At 36.4% G+C, this 14,767-nt stretch overlaps 1 protein-coding gene across 1 annotated transcript in view; it reads right to left on the minus strand.

Moving 5' to 3' along the window:
- The window catches only part of ADAM10 (ADAM metallopeptidase domain 10), a 145,399-nt gene extending 136,487 nt beyond the window's left edge, over nt 1-8,912 (minus strand). The window contains exon 1 of the mRNA XM_051980730.1: nt 8,565-8,912. Within this exon, the coding sequence (XP_051836690.1) occupies nt 8,565-8,619 (55 nt within the window). The 5' untranslated portion in view covers nt 8,620-8,912. The remainder of the gene's footprint in view (nt 1-8,564) is intronic.
- Between the last annotated feature and the right edge of the window lie 5,855 nt (nt 8,913-14,767).

The following is a 14,767-nucleotide window of genomic DNA, read 5'->3' on the forward strand; positions in this document are numbered from 1 at the left end:
AAACAGTGCATACCCTTTGATCCAGCAGTATTTCTATTGAGCTTATATCCCAAAGAAATCTTAAAGAAGGGAAAGGGATCTGTATGTGCAAGAATGTTTGTGGCAGTCCTCTTTGTAGTAGCCAGAAACTGGAAACTGAGTGGATGTCCATCAATTGGAGAATGGCTGAATAAATTGTGGTATATGCATATTATGGAATATTATTGTTCTATAAGAAATGACCAGTAGGATGATTTCAGAAAGGCCTGGAGAGACTTACATGAACTGATGCTGAGTGAAATGAGCAGAACCAGGAGATCATTATGTACTTCAACAATAATACTATATGATGATCAATTCTGATGGACCTGGCCATCTCCAGCAATGAGATGAACCAAATCAGTTCCAATAGAGCAATAATGAATTGAACCATCTACACTTAGCAAAAGAACTCTGGGAGATGACTATAAACCATTACATAGAATTCCCAATCCCTATATTTTTGTCTACCTGCATTTTTTATTTCCTTCACAGGCTAATATTCACTATTTCAAAGTCCGATTCTTTTTGTACAGCAAAATAACTGTTTGGACATTATACTTATATTGTATTTAACTTATACTTTAATATATTTAACATGTATTGGTCTACCTGCCATCTGGGGAAGGAGATGGGGGGAAAGAGGGGAAAAATTGGAACAAAAGGTTTGGAAATTGCCAATGCTGTAAAATTACCCATGCATATAACTTGTAAATAAAAAGCTATAATAAAAAAAAAATAGAATGACCAATGGATTTTAATTCAGAAGGTAAAAACATGAATCCTAGCTCTCCTCTTTACACTTTTATGTTATCAAGCAGGTCATCTAAATTTTCTGGGCCTCAGTTTATACAAAAAGATTGGTTCAGAAAAATTCTAAGATCCTTTTCCACACTCAAATGCTATACATGAATCTACAACTTCATTCCGTTATAATGGAAAAAATATATAATTATTGTTATTTTTCTTTCTTTAAAAAAAAAAGACTACTAAATGACCCTTATATTATTTTTTAAAATTTAAATCAGTAGCACAATAGCAAAAGGAAAAAAGAAAAAATGCTTTAGAAGACATAAAAACATCTAGAGAGGATACTTTAAGTGTATATGGAACATTATAACCCCAATCTTTCCCCGAACTTTGACCATCAACTCTACTGTCTATTTACAATAATATTTTTACATCTGATAGGCTAAGGTAAGAACCTCACATGTAAATATTATTTACAAAATAACACATCTTTTAAGAGCTAGAAAATAGTCAGAAGGTATTTGGGAGAAAAACAGAAACAAAAAATAAGTTCATAGTTGAAATGATTGAGGTTAGAAGGAAATATATACAAGTGACAATTATATAATAATTTAAGTGAACATTCTTTGGCAAAGTGACCCCAGAATCTTTAGTTATAATCAAGAGTAATATAATTAAAGATTCTAGGGTTATTTTGCCAAAGGATGCCCACTTAAATCATAAAACAAATGCATATTATGCCTAATATCTCTCAGTGAAGAAACTCCACCAACCAATGCTGATCAGCACCTTCTCTTCATCTTATGGTCTTAAAAAAGAGTTGCCTAGCTGTTACTAAGTCTAGCAGCAAGAGACAGAAGAACTCACTGACAAAAATTTCTAAGAAAATTGGAAAATATAAGAAACTAAGCACTGACCAACATCTAAAACTTAGACCAAGATAATGTCTAAAAGGGTTCATGATTTAAATATGAAGGTGATGATATAAGCAAATTAGTAGAGCAAGGGATAGTCTACCTGTAAGATCTGTGGAGCAGGGAGGGAATGGTCAAAGAAGAATTAGAGAACATTTTGAAATGCAAAATGGGTAATTTTGATTACATTAAAAAGTTTTTGCACAAACAATACCAATGCAGCCAAGATTCAAAGGGAAGCAAAAAGCTGGGCAACAATTTTTACAGCCAGTGTTTCTGATAAAAGCCTTATTTCTAAAATATACAGAGAATTGGGGGGGGGGGGCAGCTAGGTGACACAGTGAATAGAGCACCAGTCCTGAAGTCAGGAAGACCTGAGTTCAAGTCTGGCCTCAGATACTTAACATTTCCTAGCTGTGTGAACCTGGGCAAGTCACTTAACCCCAATTGCTTCAGCAAAAAATAAAATAAAATATACAGAGAATTGACTCAAATTTATAAAAATACAAGCTATTCCTCAAATTGATAAAGGATATGTGTAATGTTCTTCTCTAAAGTATAATGTTTTCTGGGAGCAGGTTTCCTGGGGGGCTTCTGAAAGCAGTCTTAGTTTCAATTCAGAGTAATAATCACCTCAAATGCAGCCAGCTGTTAAAGTCCAAATCCTTTATTTTCTCTTTCCAAGTTTTGTCTCCTTTCTTGGGCCCAGTTAGCTTTCTTTGAAGCCTATCTCTCTCCTTGGTTCCAAGAGCTCTTGCCACTTGTCCTTTGCTTCTGCCAGCTTCAGCTGCTAGCCAACACAAAGGTGAAAGATGGAATGAATCTGACTCTGCCTCCCAGAGTGGGCTTGTGGGAGCTCCTCCTAATATATGCTCTCTTAAAGGTGTGAATCTTAGAGAACTGTTAAGCACCCTGCTAAACAAGCATTGTCTCTATCAATTCCACTGACTTAGTACCTTGTGAGAATCATAACAGATATGAACAGACAATTTACAGAGGAAGAAATTAAAGCCTAGTCCCCACTACTGTCAGAGATAAGACCTGTACCTCCGTTTTGCTGACTGAAGACAGTCTCTATCCATTATACCATGCTATCCCTTTCAAAGGTAGAGATAGTTTGCAATAAGTGAACGCTCTTCACAAGTGAGTTTGATAACCAGCTTGCCTCAGTCAACTGTGGAAAAGAAGTCAGAAGTTTATCTTCTCTTAAATTCCCCTAACAAATTGAATCGTGTGAAAAGCTAGTCTTAAAAAACAGAACTTGATTAAGAACAAAAGCTGCTGCAAAACCTACAGAACAAAAATTAAATACAAAGCAGTCTTTAGAATAAGTTAAGCATCAAAGCAAAACAAAGAGCTGAGTTTCTAATCACAAAGACAACTTTTAAACACTGATTTCATATATGAAATCAGCAGAGAAAAGCATCACTCTATCAATTAACCCGTGTATTAAAAATATTAGATGCTTCAGAAATCTAAGCAAATTAAAAGATTCTTTTTTTAAAAATTCTTTCAAATTAATATTTCAAATATAAGAGACTTCATTATCAAAATATTAACATTAAATGTTCTGAATATCAATAATAGTCCAACTTACTAGTTGGAATTTAGCATTACTATGCTAAATACTTCCAAAATATAGGCTTAACTAAGTAATTCTCTAATTCAAAACTCATTAATGATTTCTTATTCTCTAAGATGAAAAACAAACTCTTCAAACTAGTATTTAAGGCCCTCTTAAACTGTCTTCATACTAACTTTCCACACTATTCTTTTTTATACATTCTATGCTCTAACCAAATAGGCCTAATAATTAGCCTCTCATTTCTGCTATCAAGCTCTTCCTGAGTATGCCTTTCCTCTTTCTTGCACCTCAGAATCTCTAACTTCCTTTCAAGTCCAGCTCACATGCTATTTCCTGATCAAGCCATTATTCCTAATGCTTTTCTTCTAGTTTTATTTTATTATGTGTATCTTATCTATGTACATGCTATAGGAACCCAGGATATATGTTCCTCAAAAGCAGAATCTGTTTTGTTTTACATTTGTATCTAATAAATAAGTCCTTCATAAAATGTTGAACTACCATAAGGACTCTCTAAATCACAAAAATGTCTATTTTTAAAATGGTTATATACAGAATTCCCAAGATTCCTCTTGAATATATAGCTAGTCAAAATATGTCCAAGTAACTTTTTCCGTACCAAAGAAAAACAAAAGACTATGTGGAAGATGTTACAGCGAATTCCTGCAAACTTAAGTGTGTTTAGCCAAAGGAATCCTATAGAATCTGACAGTCTATCTAGGATATACTGCAACATATCTTACATACATAGGACTGCTTGGCATCTAGGGGAGGGGGTGGAGGGAGAGAGGGGGAAAAATCGGAACAGAAGCGAGTGCAAGGGATAATGTTGTAAAAAAATTACCCTGGCATGGATTCTTTCAATATAAAGTTATTATAAAATAAAATAAAATAAAAAAAAATAAAATAAAAAAGAATATGACAGTCTCAGGCCAGCCACAAAGACTGTTTAAGCTTCAGAAAGATTATGCTTTGTGATACTATAAGCTTGTCTCTGTTTCTGTCTCCCAAAATACTCCAGGGCCTAGGGGTGGTAGCAGAAGAATTGTTAATTATTAGAGTGAAATAAACCTACACATAAATTAAGAGTATTATGGTACTAGAGTAAATACTATAGTATTGGAGTAAAATAAAAAAAGCTCTTGGCAGGTCTAACCAAACCTGAATAAACTCCATGACTGTAGTAGTCAGAGGAAGAAACAATACCCAACTGACTACAGGATAACAAGTCTGTCCCATACTCCAAATTCCCCTCCTTTATAAGAATTAGTAATTAAAGTATAAAGCTGATCACAGAAAATAAAAGGGATATTTTTATTACATAAAATAGAAAAAAATTTGTACAAACAAAATCAATGCAGTGAGAACTAGAAGAAAAACAATTATGAGGATTTTTATAACAGATTTCTGAAATATATGTTCAAGAAATGAAGAGAACTGATAAAAACATAAAAACAAGTGGCATTTCCCCAAAAATAAGTGGTCAAAGGATGGAACACACATTTCAAATGAAGAAAATGCAAGCTATCAATAATCATATTTTTAAAATAATACCAATGACAATGAAAATTAAAATAACTCCTATCTCATACCCATCAGATTGGGAAAGATGACCCAAAAAAGAAAATGAGAATTATTAGAGGAACTGTGCACAGGATGAGCACACTAATGCAGTGTTGGTAGGGCTATGAATTGGTAGGATAAGCAATGTGAACACTTATTCAAATACTAATTACACTGTCATATACCTTCTGACACAGTGTTGGGCATATGCTTCAAAAAAGTCAAAGACAAACAGGACTCAAGCATGAAAATATTTATGGCAGCACTTGTAGCTAAAAAAAACAAAGTGAGAGGCCATAAATTTGAGAATACCTGAACAAAATTTGACACAATGAAAGCAATGAGATATTTTAGTACTCTTAAGAAATGAGAGATTCAGAGAAAACTGGTAGTATTTATACTACATACAGAGTAAAGCAAGCAGAGGAAGCAGCTCCCTGGCTCTGTGATTCAGTTGATTCAGGAAACCTAAAATCAAATGAAGACTCAGACACATACTAACTCTAATCTCTTAATAAGCAAATGGAAGACCCTTCTAGTGTCTTTACCAAGAAAACCCCATGGACACTATTGGTGCACTATGGTCTATAAAATCAGGAAAAATCAGATACAATTCAACAACAAAATGAAAAAAACCATGTATTCACAATGAGCACAGTTAAGAAACTATGAAAAACTTCAGTATGCTGATCAATTCAGTTATCAATAAGAATTTTCTAAGATTAGTGAGGTCCAAGTCTCTCAATTCTTGGCAGAATGATGAAAGAAAGATGCAGAATGAGACATAGTTTCAGTTGATTTGTTCTGTTCTACTCTATTTGCTTTGTAAATATATTTGTTAGAAGAAGGGAGAGTGAATTGGTGAATAGTGATACAGATACAAGAAGAGTATCAATGGAACATTTTAAAATACCCAAAAGAGCATACATAAGTTCAGAAGGGGAAACATAGGAAATACATTATGTTAATTTGACATATACTTTAAAAAACGTGTGTTTTTAATATACAATCCTTTTCTTGTCTTTGTGTATCAAAATGTTTACATCTATTGATACTTAAATTCATAATTTTTAAGGAATCCAAATTTTACAATACCTTTTAAAAAGCCTTATCACTACCTCTCAATGCTCAAAAACTATCCTAATTTTTAGAAAATAAAAGATCTTGAGTGTCGAAGTAATTTTTAAAAAGTCCTCTGCAAGTAGGATTCTCTTCCTCCTCTTCCCTAACAGATTAGAAAACCTTGTCTCAGGGATTAAAATTGAGATACCCCCAAAATCACACAACCAGGAAGTGCCCAAATTTACTAGCTAAATCTGCTCATTCCAAGTGAAGCACTTTTCCCACTGACCATATTATTTTAAAATTCTGATTTCCTAAAAAATGAATTTTAAAATAAGATGTGTTTTATAAACATTATAAAAGATGACACCTTTATTAGCTACAATATGAAACTGGAAAAATGTCATTTTTTTAAATGTCAGTATTCTAATAATAATAGTATTTATTCAGCATTTCAACTTTTCAAATATCATCCAAATTGATAAGATAAAAACCCTGGGAAGTAAGTTATCTCCATATTATAATTGAGGAAACTAAGCCAAAGGACAGTAAGTGATTTGCCCAGAATCACAAAGTTTGAAAGAACAAGAGGTCAGATTTTTATTCAGGTATTCCTGACTCCAGGCTGTACTGCCTAAAAAGTATTATTACTAAAAGTATACATCTAAAAAGTTTAATTCTAAAATTCTAATTCTAAAAGTATAATTATCCAAGAACTATTAAGTTAAAACCAATTTTAAAATGAAAAGTACCAATATTACTGATTTGGAAAAAAGTGAAACCAAATAGTAAATAAACACCTAAATTAACAGAGGAAGAAAGAATAAATGATGTTACTAAGGCTAATGATAATTCTTTAAAGTTGGATTTTGCTTCTGATGATCATGATTTAATTTAACTGCCCTTTTTTTAATCCAACATCCTACATGTATCAAATTCCCATGTTCTCATACAAGGTATTTATTTTTTAATGGCATTTTTGTTATAAAATGATACCTATTAACTTCTCAGGAGCTTCAGTCTCCAACAAGTTGAATTAAATAATTTCTACAACTGTCCCAAAAATACAAATTGTAAGAATGGAAAGCATGTGGCTTGGCTAGAATCAAAGCAGAATTGCAATTTTAGATCGAGAAAAGACCTTACAAACATCGTTATTTCATGAAATACTTTAAATACTAGTAACAAGTAAAATTTCATAACATCAGGCAATTTTAAAAATTCTAGCCTTTAAAAATACCTTCCCAATTCAGTCTAAAAAAGATCCTTTCGATTCTTGGATACAGCATTTAACCACTTATTTATGTAGTTAAATTTGAGGCAATGTACCACATAATTTCTTGTATCATTGTACACTCTATTAAAACAAAACATTTATGAAAACATTTCCCAACAATCTACTATTTGTAAACACACTTTGCAAAAGACTTAACAAGGGGAGAGAGGAAAAGCTGCCCAGAGTCCTGTACACACAAACACCAAGACTGACAAAATTAATTCCATACCCATCTAAACAACTATAATTTAGTATCCCTAAAAATACATCTCTAGTTTGAGGGGGGAGAAGAATAGTCTACAATTTCTTTAACAAACTAGTAACAACGGTAATATGGCTCATATTCCTACTCCACCTAAAGAATTTTGGTTAATTGCTGTCCACAACTCACAAGTAGAGAAGTAGTTACTCAAGTCGTGTCACCTAGAGGGCCTCCTTCTAGGAATAAGCCAGAATTTTGATCCAGGGAGTCTGAGAAACCCCCATACACAAAACATCAGCTTTACAAACTCCTCTCCAACTAAACCCCTACCCCTCTGGCAGAGAAGCTGACCAAATAACAAAACAAGATTTCTAACTCGCAGAGTGTGTATGAGTTTAGTCAAATCCTGCTCTATTTGAAGAGGTCAAGATAGTTCTCCCCCACTAAAGCAAGGCATCATCTCGGACCCCGAAGCTACTCGATGCCCCCCCCAAAAAAGGGGGGGGGTAGCAATTGGTTACTTTACTCTTAAGTGCGGCCTCCTGACACAATGAGGTGAGTCTGGACCTGGGCGCCAAGACCACAACAATACCGGAGGCCAAGCAAACAGCTCAACTTCCCACCAGTCTCCGCGGCCCGTGGCCGCCGGCGGGGCGGACTCCGAAAACCGCCAGCCAGAGACATCACCCACAGCTTCAAGATCGGGGAAGAAGGGAAAGAGTGAAACAAGAGGGAAGCAGGGCGAGAGTGAAGTGGGGGTAGCGCTCCCGGACCTCCGGGAGGGGGGCTCGCGAGGGTTTTCTTCTCCCGGGTCCCCCTTCCAGACGAGGCAGAAAAGGCAAAGGCAAGTGCCGCCCCCACCACCCGCCAGCCCCCACACTTCCCTGATGGGATCCCGATCTGTACGGGCTCAACGCCCCACCTCCACTCCGACACACCCGAGAGAGAACCGAGATGGGGGGAACCAATTCCTCTTCCACGGGGACTCGGCTGGGCGTCCGCACTCCCCTCGCCGCCTCGGCCGCAGCAGGCGGGGAGGACGAAGGGGGCCGCGCCGGCCCGCCCCGGACAGGAGGGAGCCCGCGAGCTCCGGGCGCGAGGGACAATGGGGAGGGGGAGGGCAGCGCGCAGAAAGAGCGCCGCCGGAGCCCCTGGCCCGCGGGCCCGGAGCCCCCCGGCGCCGCCGTGCCTCACCTCCGAGCCCCGCCGCCCAGGAGAGAAGCAGAATTAACACTCTCAGCAACACCATCTTCCGCCGCCGCTCCGGTCGACGCCGCCGCTAGCCCAGGCCCCGCCGCCGCCTCCTCACGGGTTAACAACAGCACATTGATCCGGAGGGAGAAACTGAAGGGGCTTGATCCGAAGCCTCCGCGGGAACCCGGGACCCTCCCCCGGCCGCTGGAGCCGCCAAGCACCTCCTTCTTGCTCTACTTCAGCAGCCGGCAGCGCTCCCAGCACCTCCAAAACAGGGACCTCCCTCCCCCCACTTCCTTGTTTCCTTCCTTCTCCGTTTTCCTTCCCTCCCTCCCTTTTTCCCTCCTCTGCTTCCCTCCTCTGCCCCCTCCCCCCCAGTCCTCGACCTCCGCCTCCTTCCTCACCACGTGACGCGCGGGCGTCCAACGGGCACCACGGGGCCGCACCCGTCCGTCCCTCCCTCCCCTCCCTCCGCTGCCCCGCGTGACGCGCGCTCCTTCTTTGACTACACGGACCACCGCGGCGATTTCCTATTCCCCAACCCAGAACCGGGTTCTCACATCGCTGACGTCGCCCCTCCCATAGGGGGGCGGGGTCTCTGGTAGTCCCTCCTCCGACCCTCCAGAGTAGCGGCTCCGGAGCAGCGCACGCTGCGAAAGAGTGCCCTCCTCCGCCTTAAAGCCACAGAGACTTGATTTTATTTTCTTTTTAAGCAAATATGGCTAAAATGGAACAGTACTGTATGCGGTTAGAACCGCTTCCCACTTCCCGACTGTGACGTAGACGTACTTTTTTATTGCTTAGATTTTATTGATATATTATGATCCGTATATTTATTTCTCACTGCATTTCTCCCCCCAATACTTCCCAGAGGGATACCCTCATAATAAAAAATAGGAAAAGTTCTGCAAAACTAAGCAACATATTAAAAAAAAAAAGTCTGACCTTATATGCACACCTATGGTTCTGCAAAGGAGAGGCTAATACTTTTCTCATATCTTCTTTGGGGTCAAGCTTGTTGTTTATGATTTCATATTCAGTTTTCCATTTTTTGGTGATTGCTGTATTTCCTACTTACACCGAGGTAGTCATTATGTATATTATTTTCCTGGACCTGCTCACTTCACTTTTCATCCATTTTTATATATCTTTTCATGCTTTTCTGCAGTCATCTGTGGTTTCCCACAGAACAGTAATATCTGATTATATTCACGTTGTAATAATATAGTGTCTGCAAAACCTTAACAAATAATGTCTCATCCTCTCCCCAAGCATGAGAGAGAAGTTCTATTATTATCCTCATTTTACAGCTGAAACTAGGTAAGCAAGAAATAAGATTCGTACTTCTCACAACTGGTGTCTGAGGCAGGATTTAAATTCCTGTTTTCCTCACTCCCAAGTCTAGGACTCTACCGATTACGCCACCTACCTGGCCTGTTATTTATCACAACTTTAGCCATTTCCCAGTAGCTGGGCACCTGTTTCCAATTCTTTGCTACCACAAAAAGTGCTGCTGCAAATATTTTGGTATATGTTGAGCCCTTATTTTTGTCAGTGCCTGCCTGAAACTATATTCCTAGCAGCTTATTACTTGGGTAAAGAGTTTGAATATTTTAGCCACTTTGTTTGCATGAATCCAAATTGCTTTCTATAATGGTAGTACCAATTGTTACATTATCAAGCCTGTCTTTCCACACCCTGTTTAGTACAGTATGCACTATTCTCATCTTTTGTAACCTTTGCCAGTTTATTGGTTGTTAGGGAAAACCTAAAGGTTATTTCAACGATCTTTAATATGACAATACTTTAAGGACTGTTCATATCCTTTGACATCTTTATTGAGATATGACTTTTGGCTTTACATATTTGTTAGTCTGTATAGCTCAAATATTAAAACGTTAACAGACATGTTTAATACAAACATCTTTTCCCAATCAATGGTTCCCTTTCTTATCCTAGATGCAATAATACTGTTTGAAAAATTTTTTAATTTTACACAATCAAAATTATCTATTTTGTCTTTTGAAATTGCCTCTATCCCTTATTTGGTTAAAAATTCATTCCTTATATCTGTGAAAGGCATATGATCTTATCTAAGTTTTAATGGTATAATCTTTAATATTCAGGTCATATACCCATTTTTAATTTATTGCAGAACATGAAATAAGATTTTGGTCTAATTCAAACTGTTTTCCAGTTTGCATAGCACTTCTTGTCAAATAGGAAATTCTCCCCTAACTAATTGGTGTTTTATGGCTTATCAAATCCTGCTATTGAGGTCCATTATTTCTGATTATTTCTTTAGTTTGTTCTACTCATCTACTTTTCTATTTTTAAACATTGCAACATGGTTCCACTGATTTTGCTTCATGATACAGTTTGAAGTTTCATCCCCTTTCATTCCAACATTTTATTCATTATTTTCTTTGATATTCTAAATTATTTGTTCTTCCTAATGAATTTTGCTATTATTTTTTCTAGCTCTGTAAAGTATCTCTTCAGTACTTTTATTGGAATAGTATTGAAATAAAAATTTTGGCACCAGTATTATACTATTAAATAACTTGAATAGTCACAATCAACACAAAAACAGTCTTCTCTGTCATAAAATTCAGAATAAACTGCAAGTCAGACATAAACATAAAGTCCATCCAAAAGAACTACCTCAATTGGAAGCCAGCAGACATACGATGTCTAAGCATAGTTTTGTGTGCCAGAAAAGAAACAAGGGTAATGAAAATAAGTTTACATCCCAGTTTAGGTCCTTCAGGATGTTCAACCTAAAAGGTCTATTTTTTGCATTAGTCTCTCATGTTCTATGCATAAATTGCAACCCCCCAAAAAAGGAATTCTCTTATCTCTTCTCCCTTCATTCCTCAAAATTCTGAAACTCAATGCATTTTTAGATGGTCTTTCAATAGAAAAATATGTAATCTGAAATACTGTATAAACTAGAACTTCTTTCTTTTTTTTTTTAATAACTTTTTATTGATAGAATCCATGCCAGGGTAATTTTTTACAGCATTATCCCTTGCATTCACTTCTATTCCGATTTTTCCCCTCCCTCCCTCCACCCCTCCCCTAGATAGCAAGCAGTCCTTTATATGTTGAATAGGCTACGGTATATCCTAAATACTATATATGTGTGCAGAACTGAACAGTTTTCTTGTTGCACAGGGAGAATTGAATTCAGAAGGTATAAATAACCCGGGAAGAAAAACAAAAATGCAAGCAGTTTATATTCATTTCCCAGTGTTCTTTCTTTGGGTGTAGCTACTTCTGTCCATCTTTGATCAATTGAAACTGAATTAGCTCTCTTTATCAAAGAGATTCACTTCCATCAGAATATATCCTCATATAGTATTGTTGTTGAGGTATATAATGATCTCCTGGTTCTGCTCATTTCACTTAGCATCAGTTCATGTAAGTCTCGCCAGTCCTCTCTGTATTCATCCCGCTGGTCATTCCTTACAGAACAATAATATTCCATAACATTCATATACCACAATTTACTCAACCATTCTCCAATTGATGGGCATCCATTCATTTTCCAGCTTCTAGCCACTACAAACAAGGCTGCCACAGACATTTTGGCACATACAGGTCCCTTTCCCTTCTTTAGTATCTCTTTGGGGCATAAGCCCAGTAGAAACACTGCTGGATCAAAGGGTATGCACAGTTTGATAACTTTTTGAGCATAGTTCCAAATTGCTTAGAACTTCTTTCTTATACCTGTATCGATGAATTATTCTTTTGTTTTGTTTGAAGCAGTCGAATTTAAGGAAGGAAAGTATTATACTATTACTAATAGTAAACTGCCGTTCTTAAAGTTCATTTAACCAGAACATGTAAAAAGTTTAAAATATATTTTAATTGAATAAAATCTAATTGAAGTTATGTAAATATAATCCAAATTTTCTGGCCAGGGAAATCATTTGTGATTTATTGAAGAATCCAAAACTAGTTGAATTTTTCTAATCAAATGTGGACATCACCATCATCTTAGACTAAGCTGTCAGGAATAAACCATAAGTAGCAAGATAGGATGAACATATTTTACCATGGGAAAAGAATCCAACTCTTTTTTTTTTTTTATTTTTATTTAATAATTACTTTATATTGACACTCGTTTCTGTTCCAATTTTTTTTTTCCCTCTCTCCCTCCACCCCCTCCCCTAGATGGCAAGCAGTCCTTTATATGTTGGATATGTTGCAGTATATCCTAGATACAATATATGTTTGCAGAACCGAACAGTTCTCTTGTTGCATAGGGAGAATTGGATTCAGAAGGTATAAATAACCCGGGAAGAAAAACAAAAATGCAGATAGTTCACATTCGTTTCCCAGTGTTCTTTCTTTGGGTGTAGCTGCTTTTGTCCGTCATTTATCAATTGAAACTCAGGTCTCTTTGTCAAAGAAATCCACTTCCATCAAAATATATCCTCATACAATATTGTTGTCGAAGTGTATAATGATCTCCTGGTTCTGCTCATTTCACTTAGCATCAGTTCATGTAAGTCTTGCCAGTCCTCTCTGTATTCATCCCGCTGGTCATTTCTTACAGAACAATAATATTCCATAACATTCATATACCACAATTTACCCAGCCATTCTCCAATTGATGGGCATCCATTCATTTTCCAGTTTCTAGCCACTACAAACAGGGCTGCTACAAACATTTTGGCACATACAGGTCCCTTTCCCTTCTTTAGTATCTCTTTGGGGTATAAGCCCAGTAGAAACACTGCTGAATCAAAGGGTATGCACAGTTTGATAACTTTTTGAGTATAGTTCCAAATTGCTTAGAACTTCTTTCTTATACCTGTATCGATGAATTATTCTTTTGTTTTGCTTGAAGCAGTCGAATTTAAGGAAGGAAAGTATTATTATACTATTACTAATAGTAAACTGCCGTTCTTAAAGTTCATTTAACCAGAACATGTAAAAAGTTTAAAATATATTTTAATTGAATAAAATCTAATTGAAGTTATGTAAATATAATCCAAATTTTCTGGCCAGGGAAATCATTTGTGATTTATTGAAGAATCTAAAACTAGTTGAATTTTTCTAATCAAATGTGGACATCACCATCATCTTAGATTAAGCTGTCAGGAATAAACCATAAGTAGCAAGACAGGATGAACATATTTTACCATGGGAAAAGAATCCAACTCTTAAAGTACAGCTTCTCTTAGTATTTTATATGGGAATTCTATTATTGGCAGGTTACCAACTTTATATTGTTCTCTCAGTCATTTTTATCAGATAGTATTTTTTAATTGTATTTTGTAACATAAACATGTTTCTACTACCAGTCATGATTGCTTAGGAAAGTAAAAAACTCCCTCTGTACATGAGTTCTCATGTTCTTCAATTGTAAAGGGGTTGCTTGAGATGACCTTCAAGACCTTCTATCATTCCCTTTCTATTCTATTCTGTCTAAATCAGAGGTTCTTAACCTAGGAGATGAGTGGATAACTTAAAGTAGTATCCACTAACTTGGATGAGATAAAAATTACATTGATGTTTTCATTAACATCTAACTGAAATTTAGGTTTTCCTTGTAAAAAAAAATTTTTTTTTAATTATTCTCAGGGCTCAAAGACTTCATTAGATAATCAAAGAAAGGCTTCTGTGACATTAAAAAAAAAAGTTTAAAAATCCCTGGTTTAGATTATAAACATCTAAAGGGCAAGGGTTTTATATATATACATATATATATATATATATATATCTTATTTTTTTTACAGCTTCCATATAATGCTTTTTAATATTTTCATCAATTAGTGATCTTAATGGCTTGACTATTCCTTAAGTGGTCACAACCCAAATCTGTCAATCAACAAGTATTCATTACTATCAAGAGTCAGGAAGAATTCAGATCTGGCCTCACACACTAGCTGTGTGACCCTGGGCAAATTACTTAATCCTATTTGCCTCAGTTTCTTCATCTGTAAAATAAATTGGAGAAGGAAATGGCAAATGAATACAGTATCTCTGCCAAGAAAACCCTAAATGGAGTCACAAAGAGTCAGACAAGACTGAAACAATTGAACAATAAAAATGGAGAGAAAATATCTGGACCACAATGATTTAAAAATGCAAGTACATGAGTCATTTACTAGATAAAATTTATCAATATCTTTTTCTGATTAGGGGATATATTATCTCATTGAAGAAGACTAAACAACAATGATAAACAA

This window comes from Antechinus flavipes, chromosome 2 (assembly GCF_016432865.1).
Source record: "Antechinus flavipes isolate AdamAnt ecotype Samford, QLD, Australia chromosome 2, AdamAnt_v2, whole genome shotgun sequence".
Taxonomy (NCBI): Eukaryota; Metazoa; Chordata; class Mammalia; order Dasyuromorphia; family Dasyuridae; genus Antechinus; species Antechinus flavipes.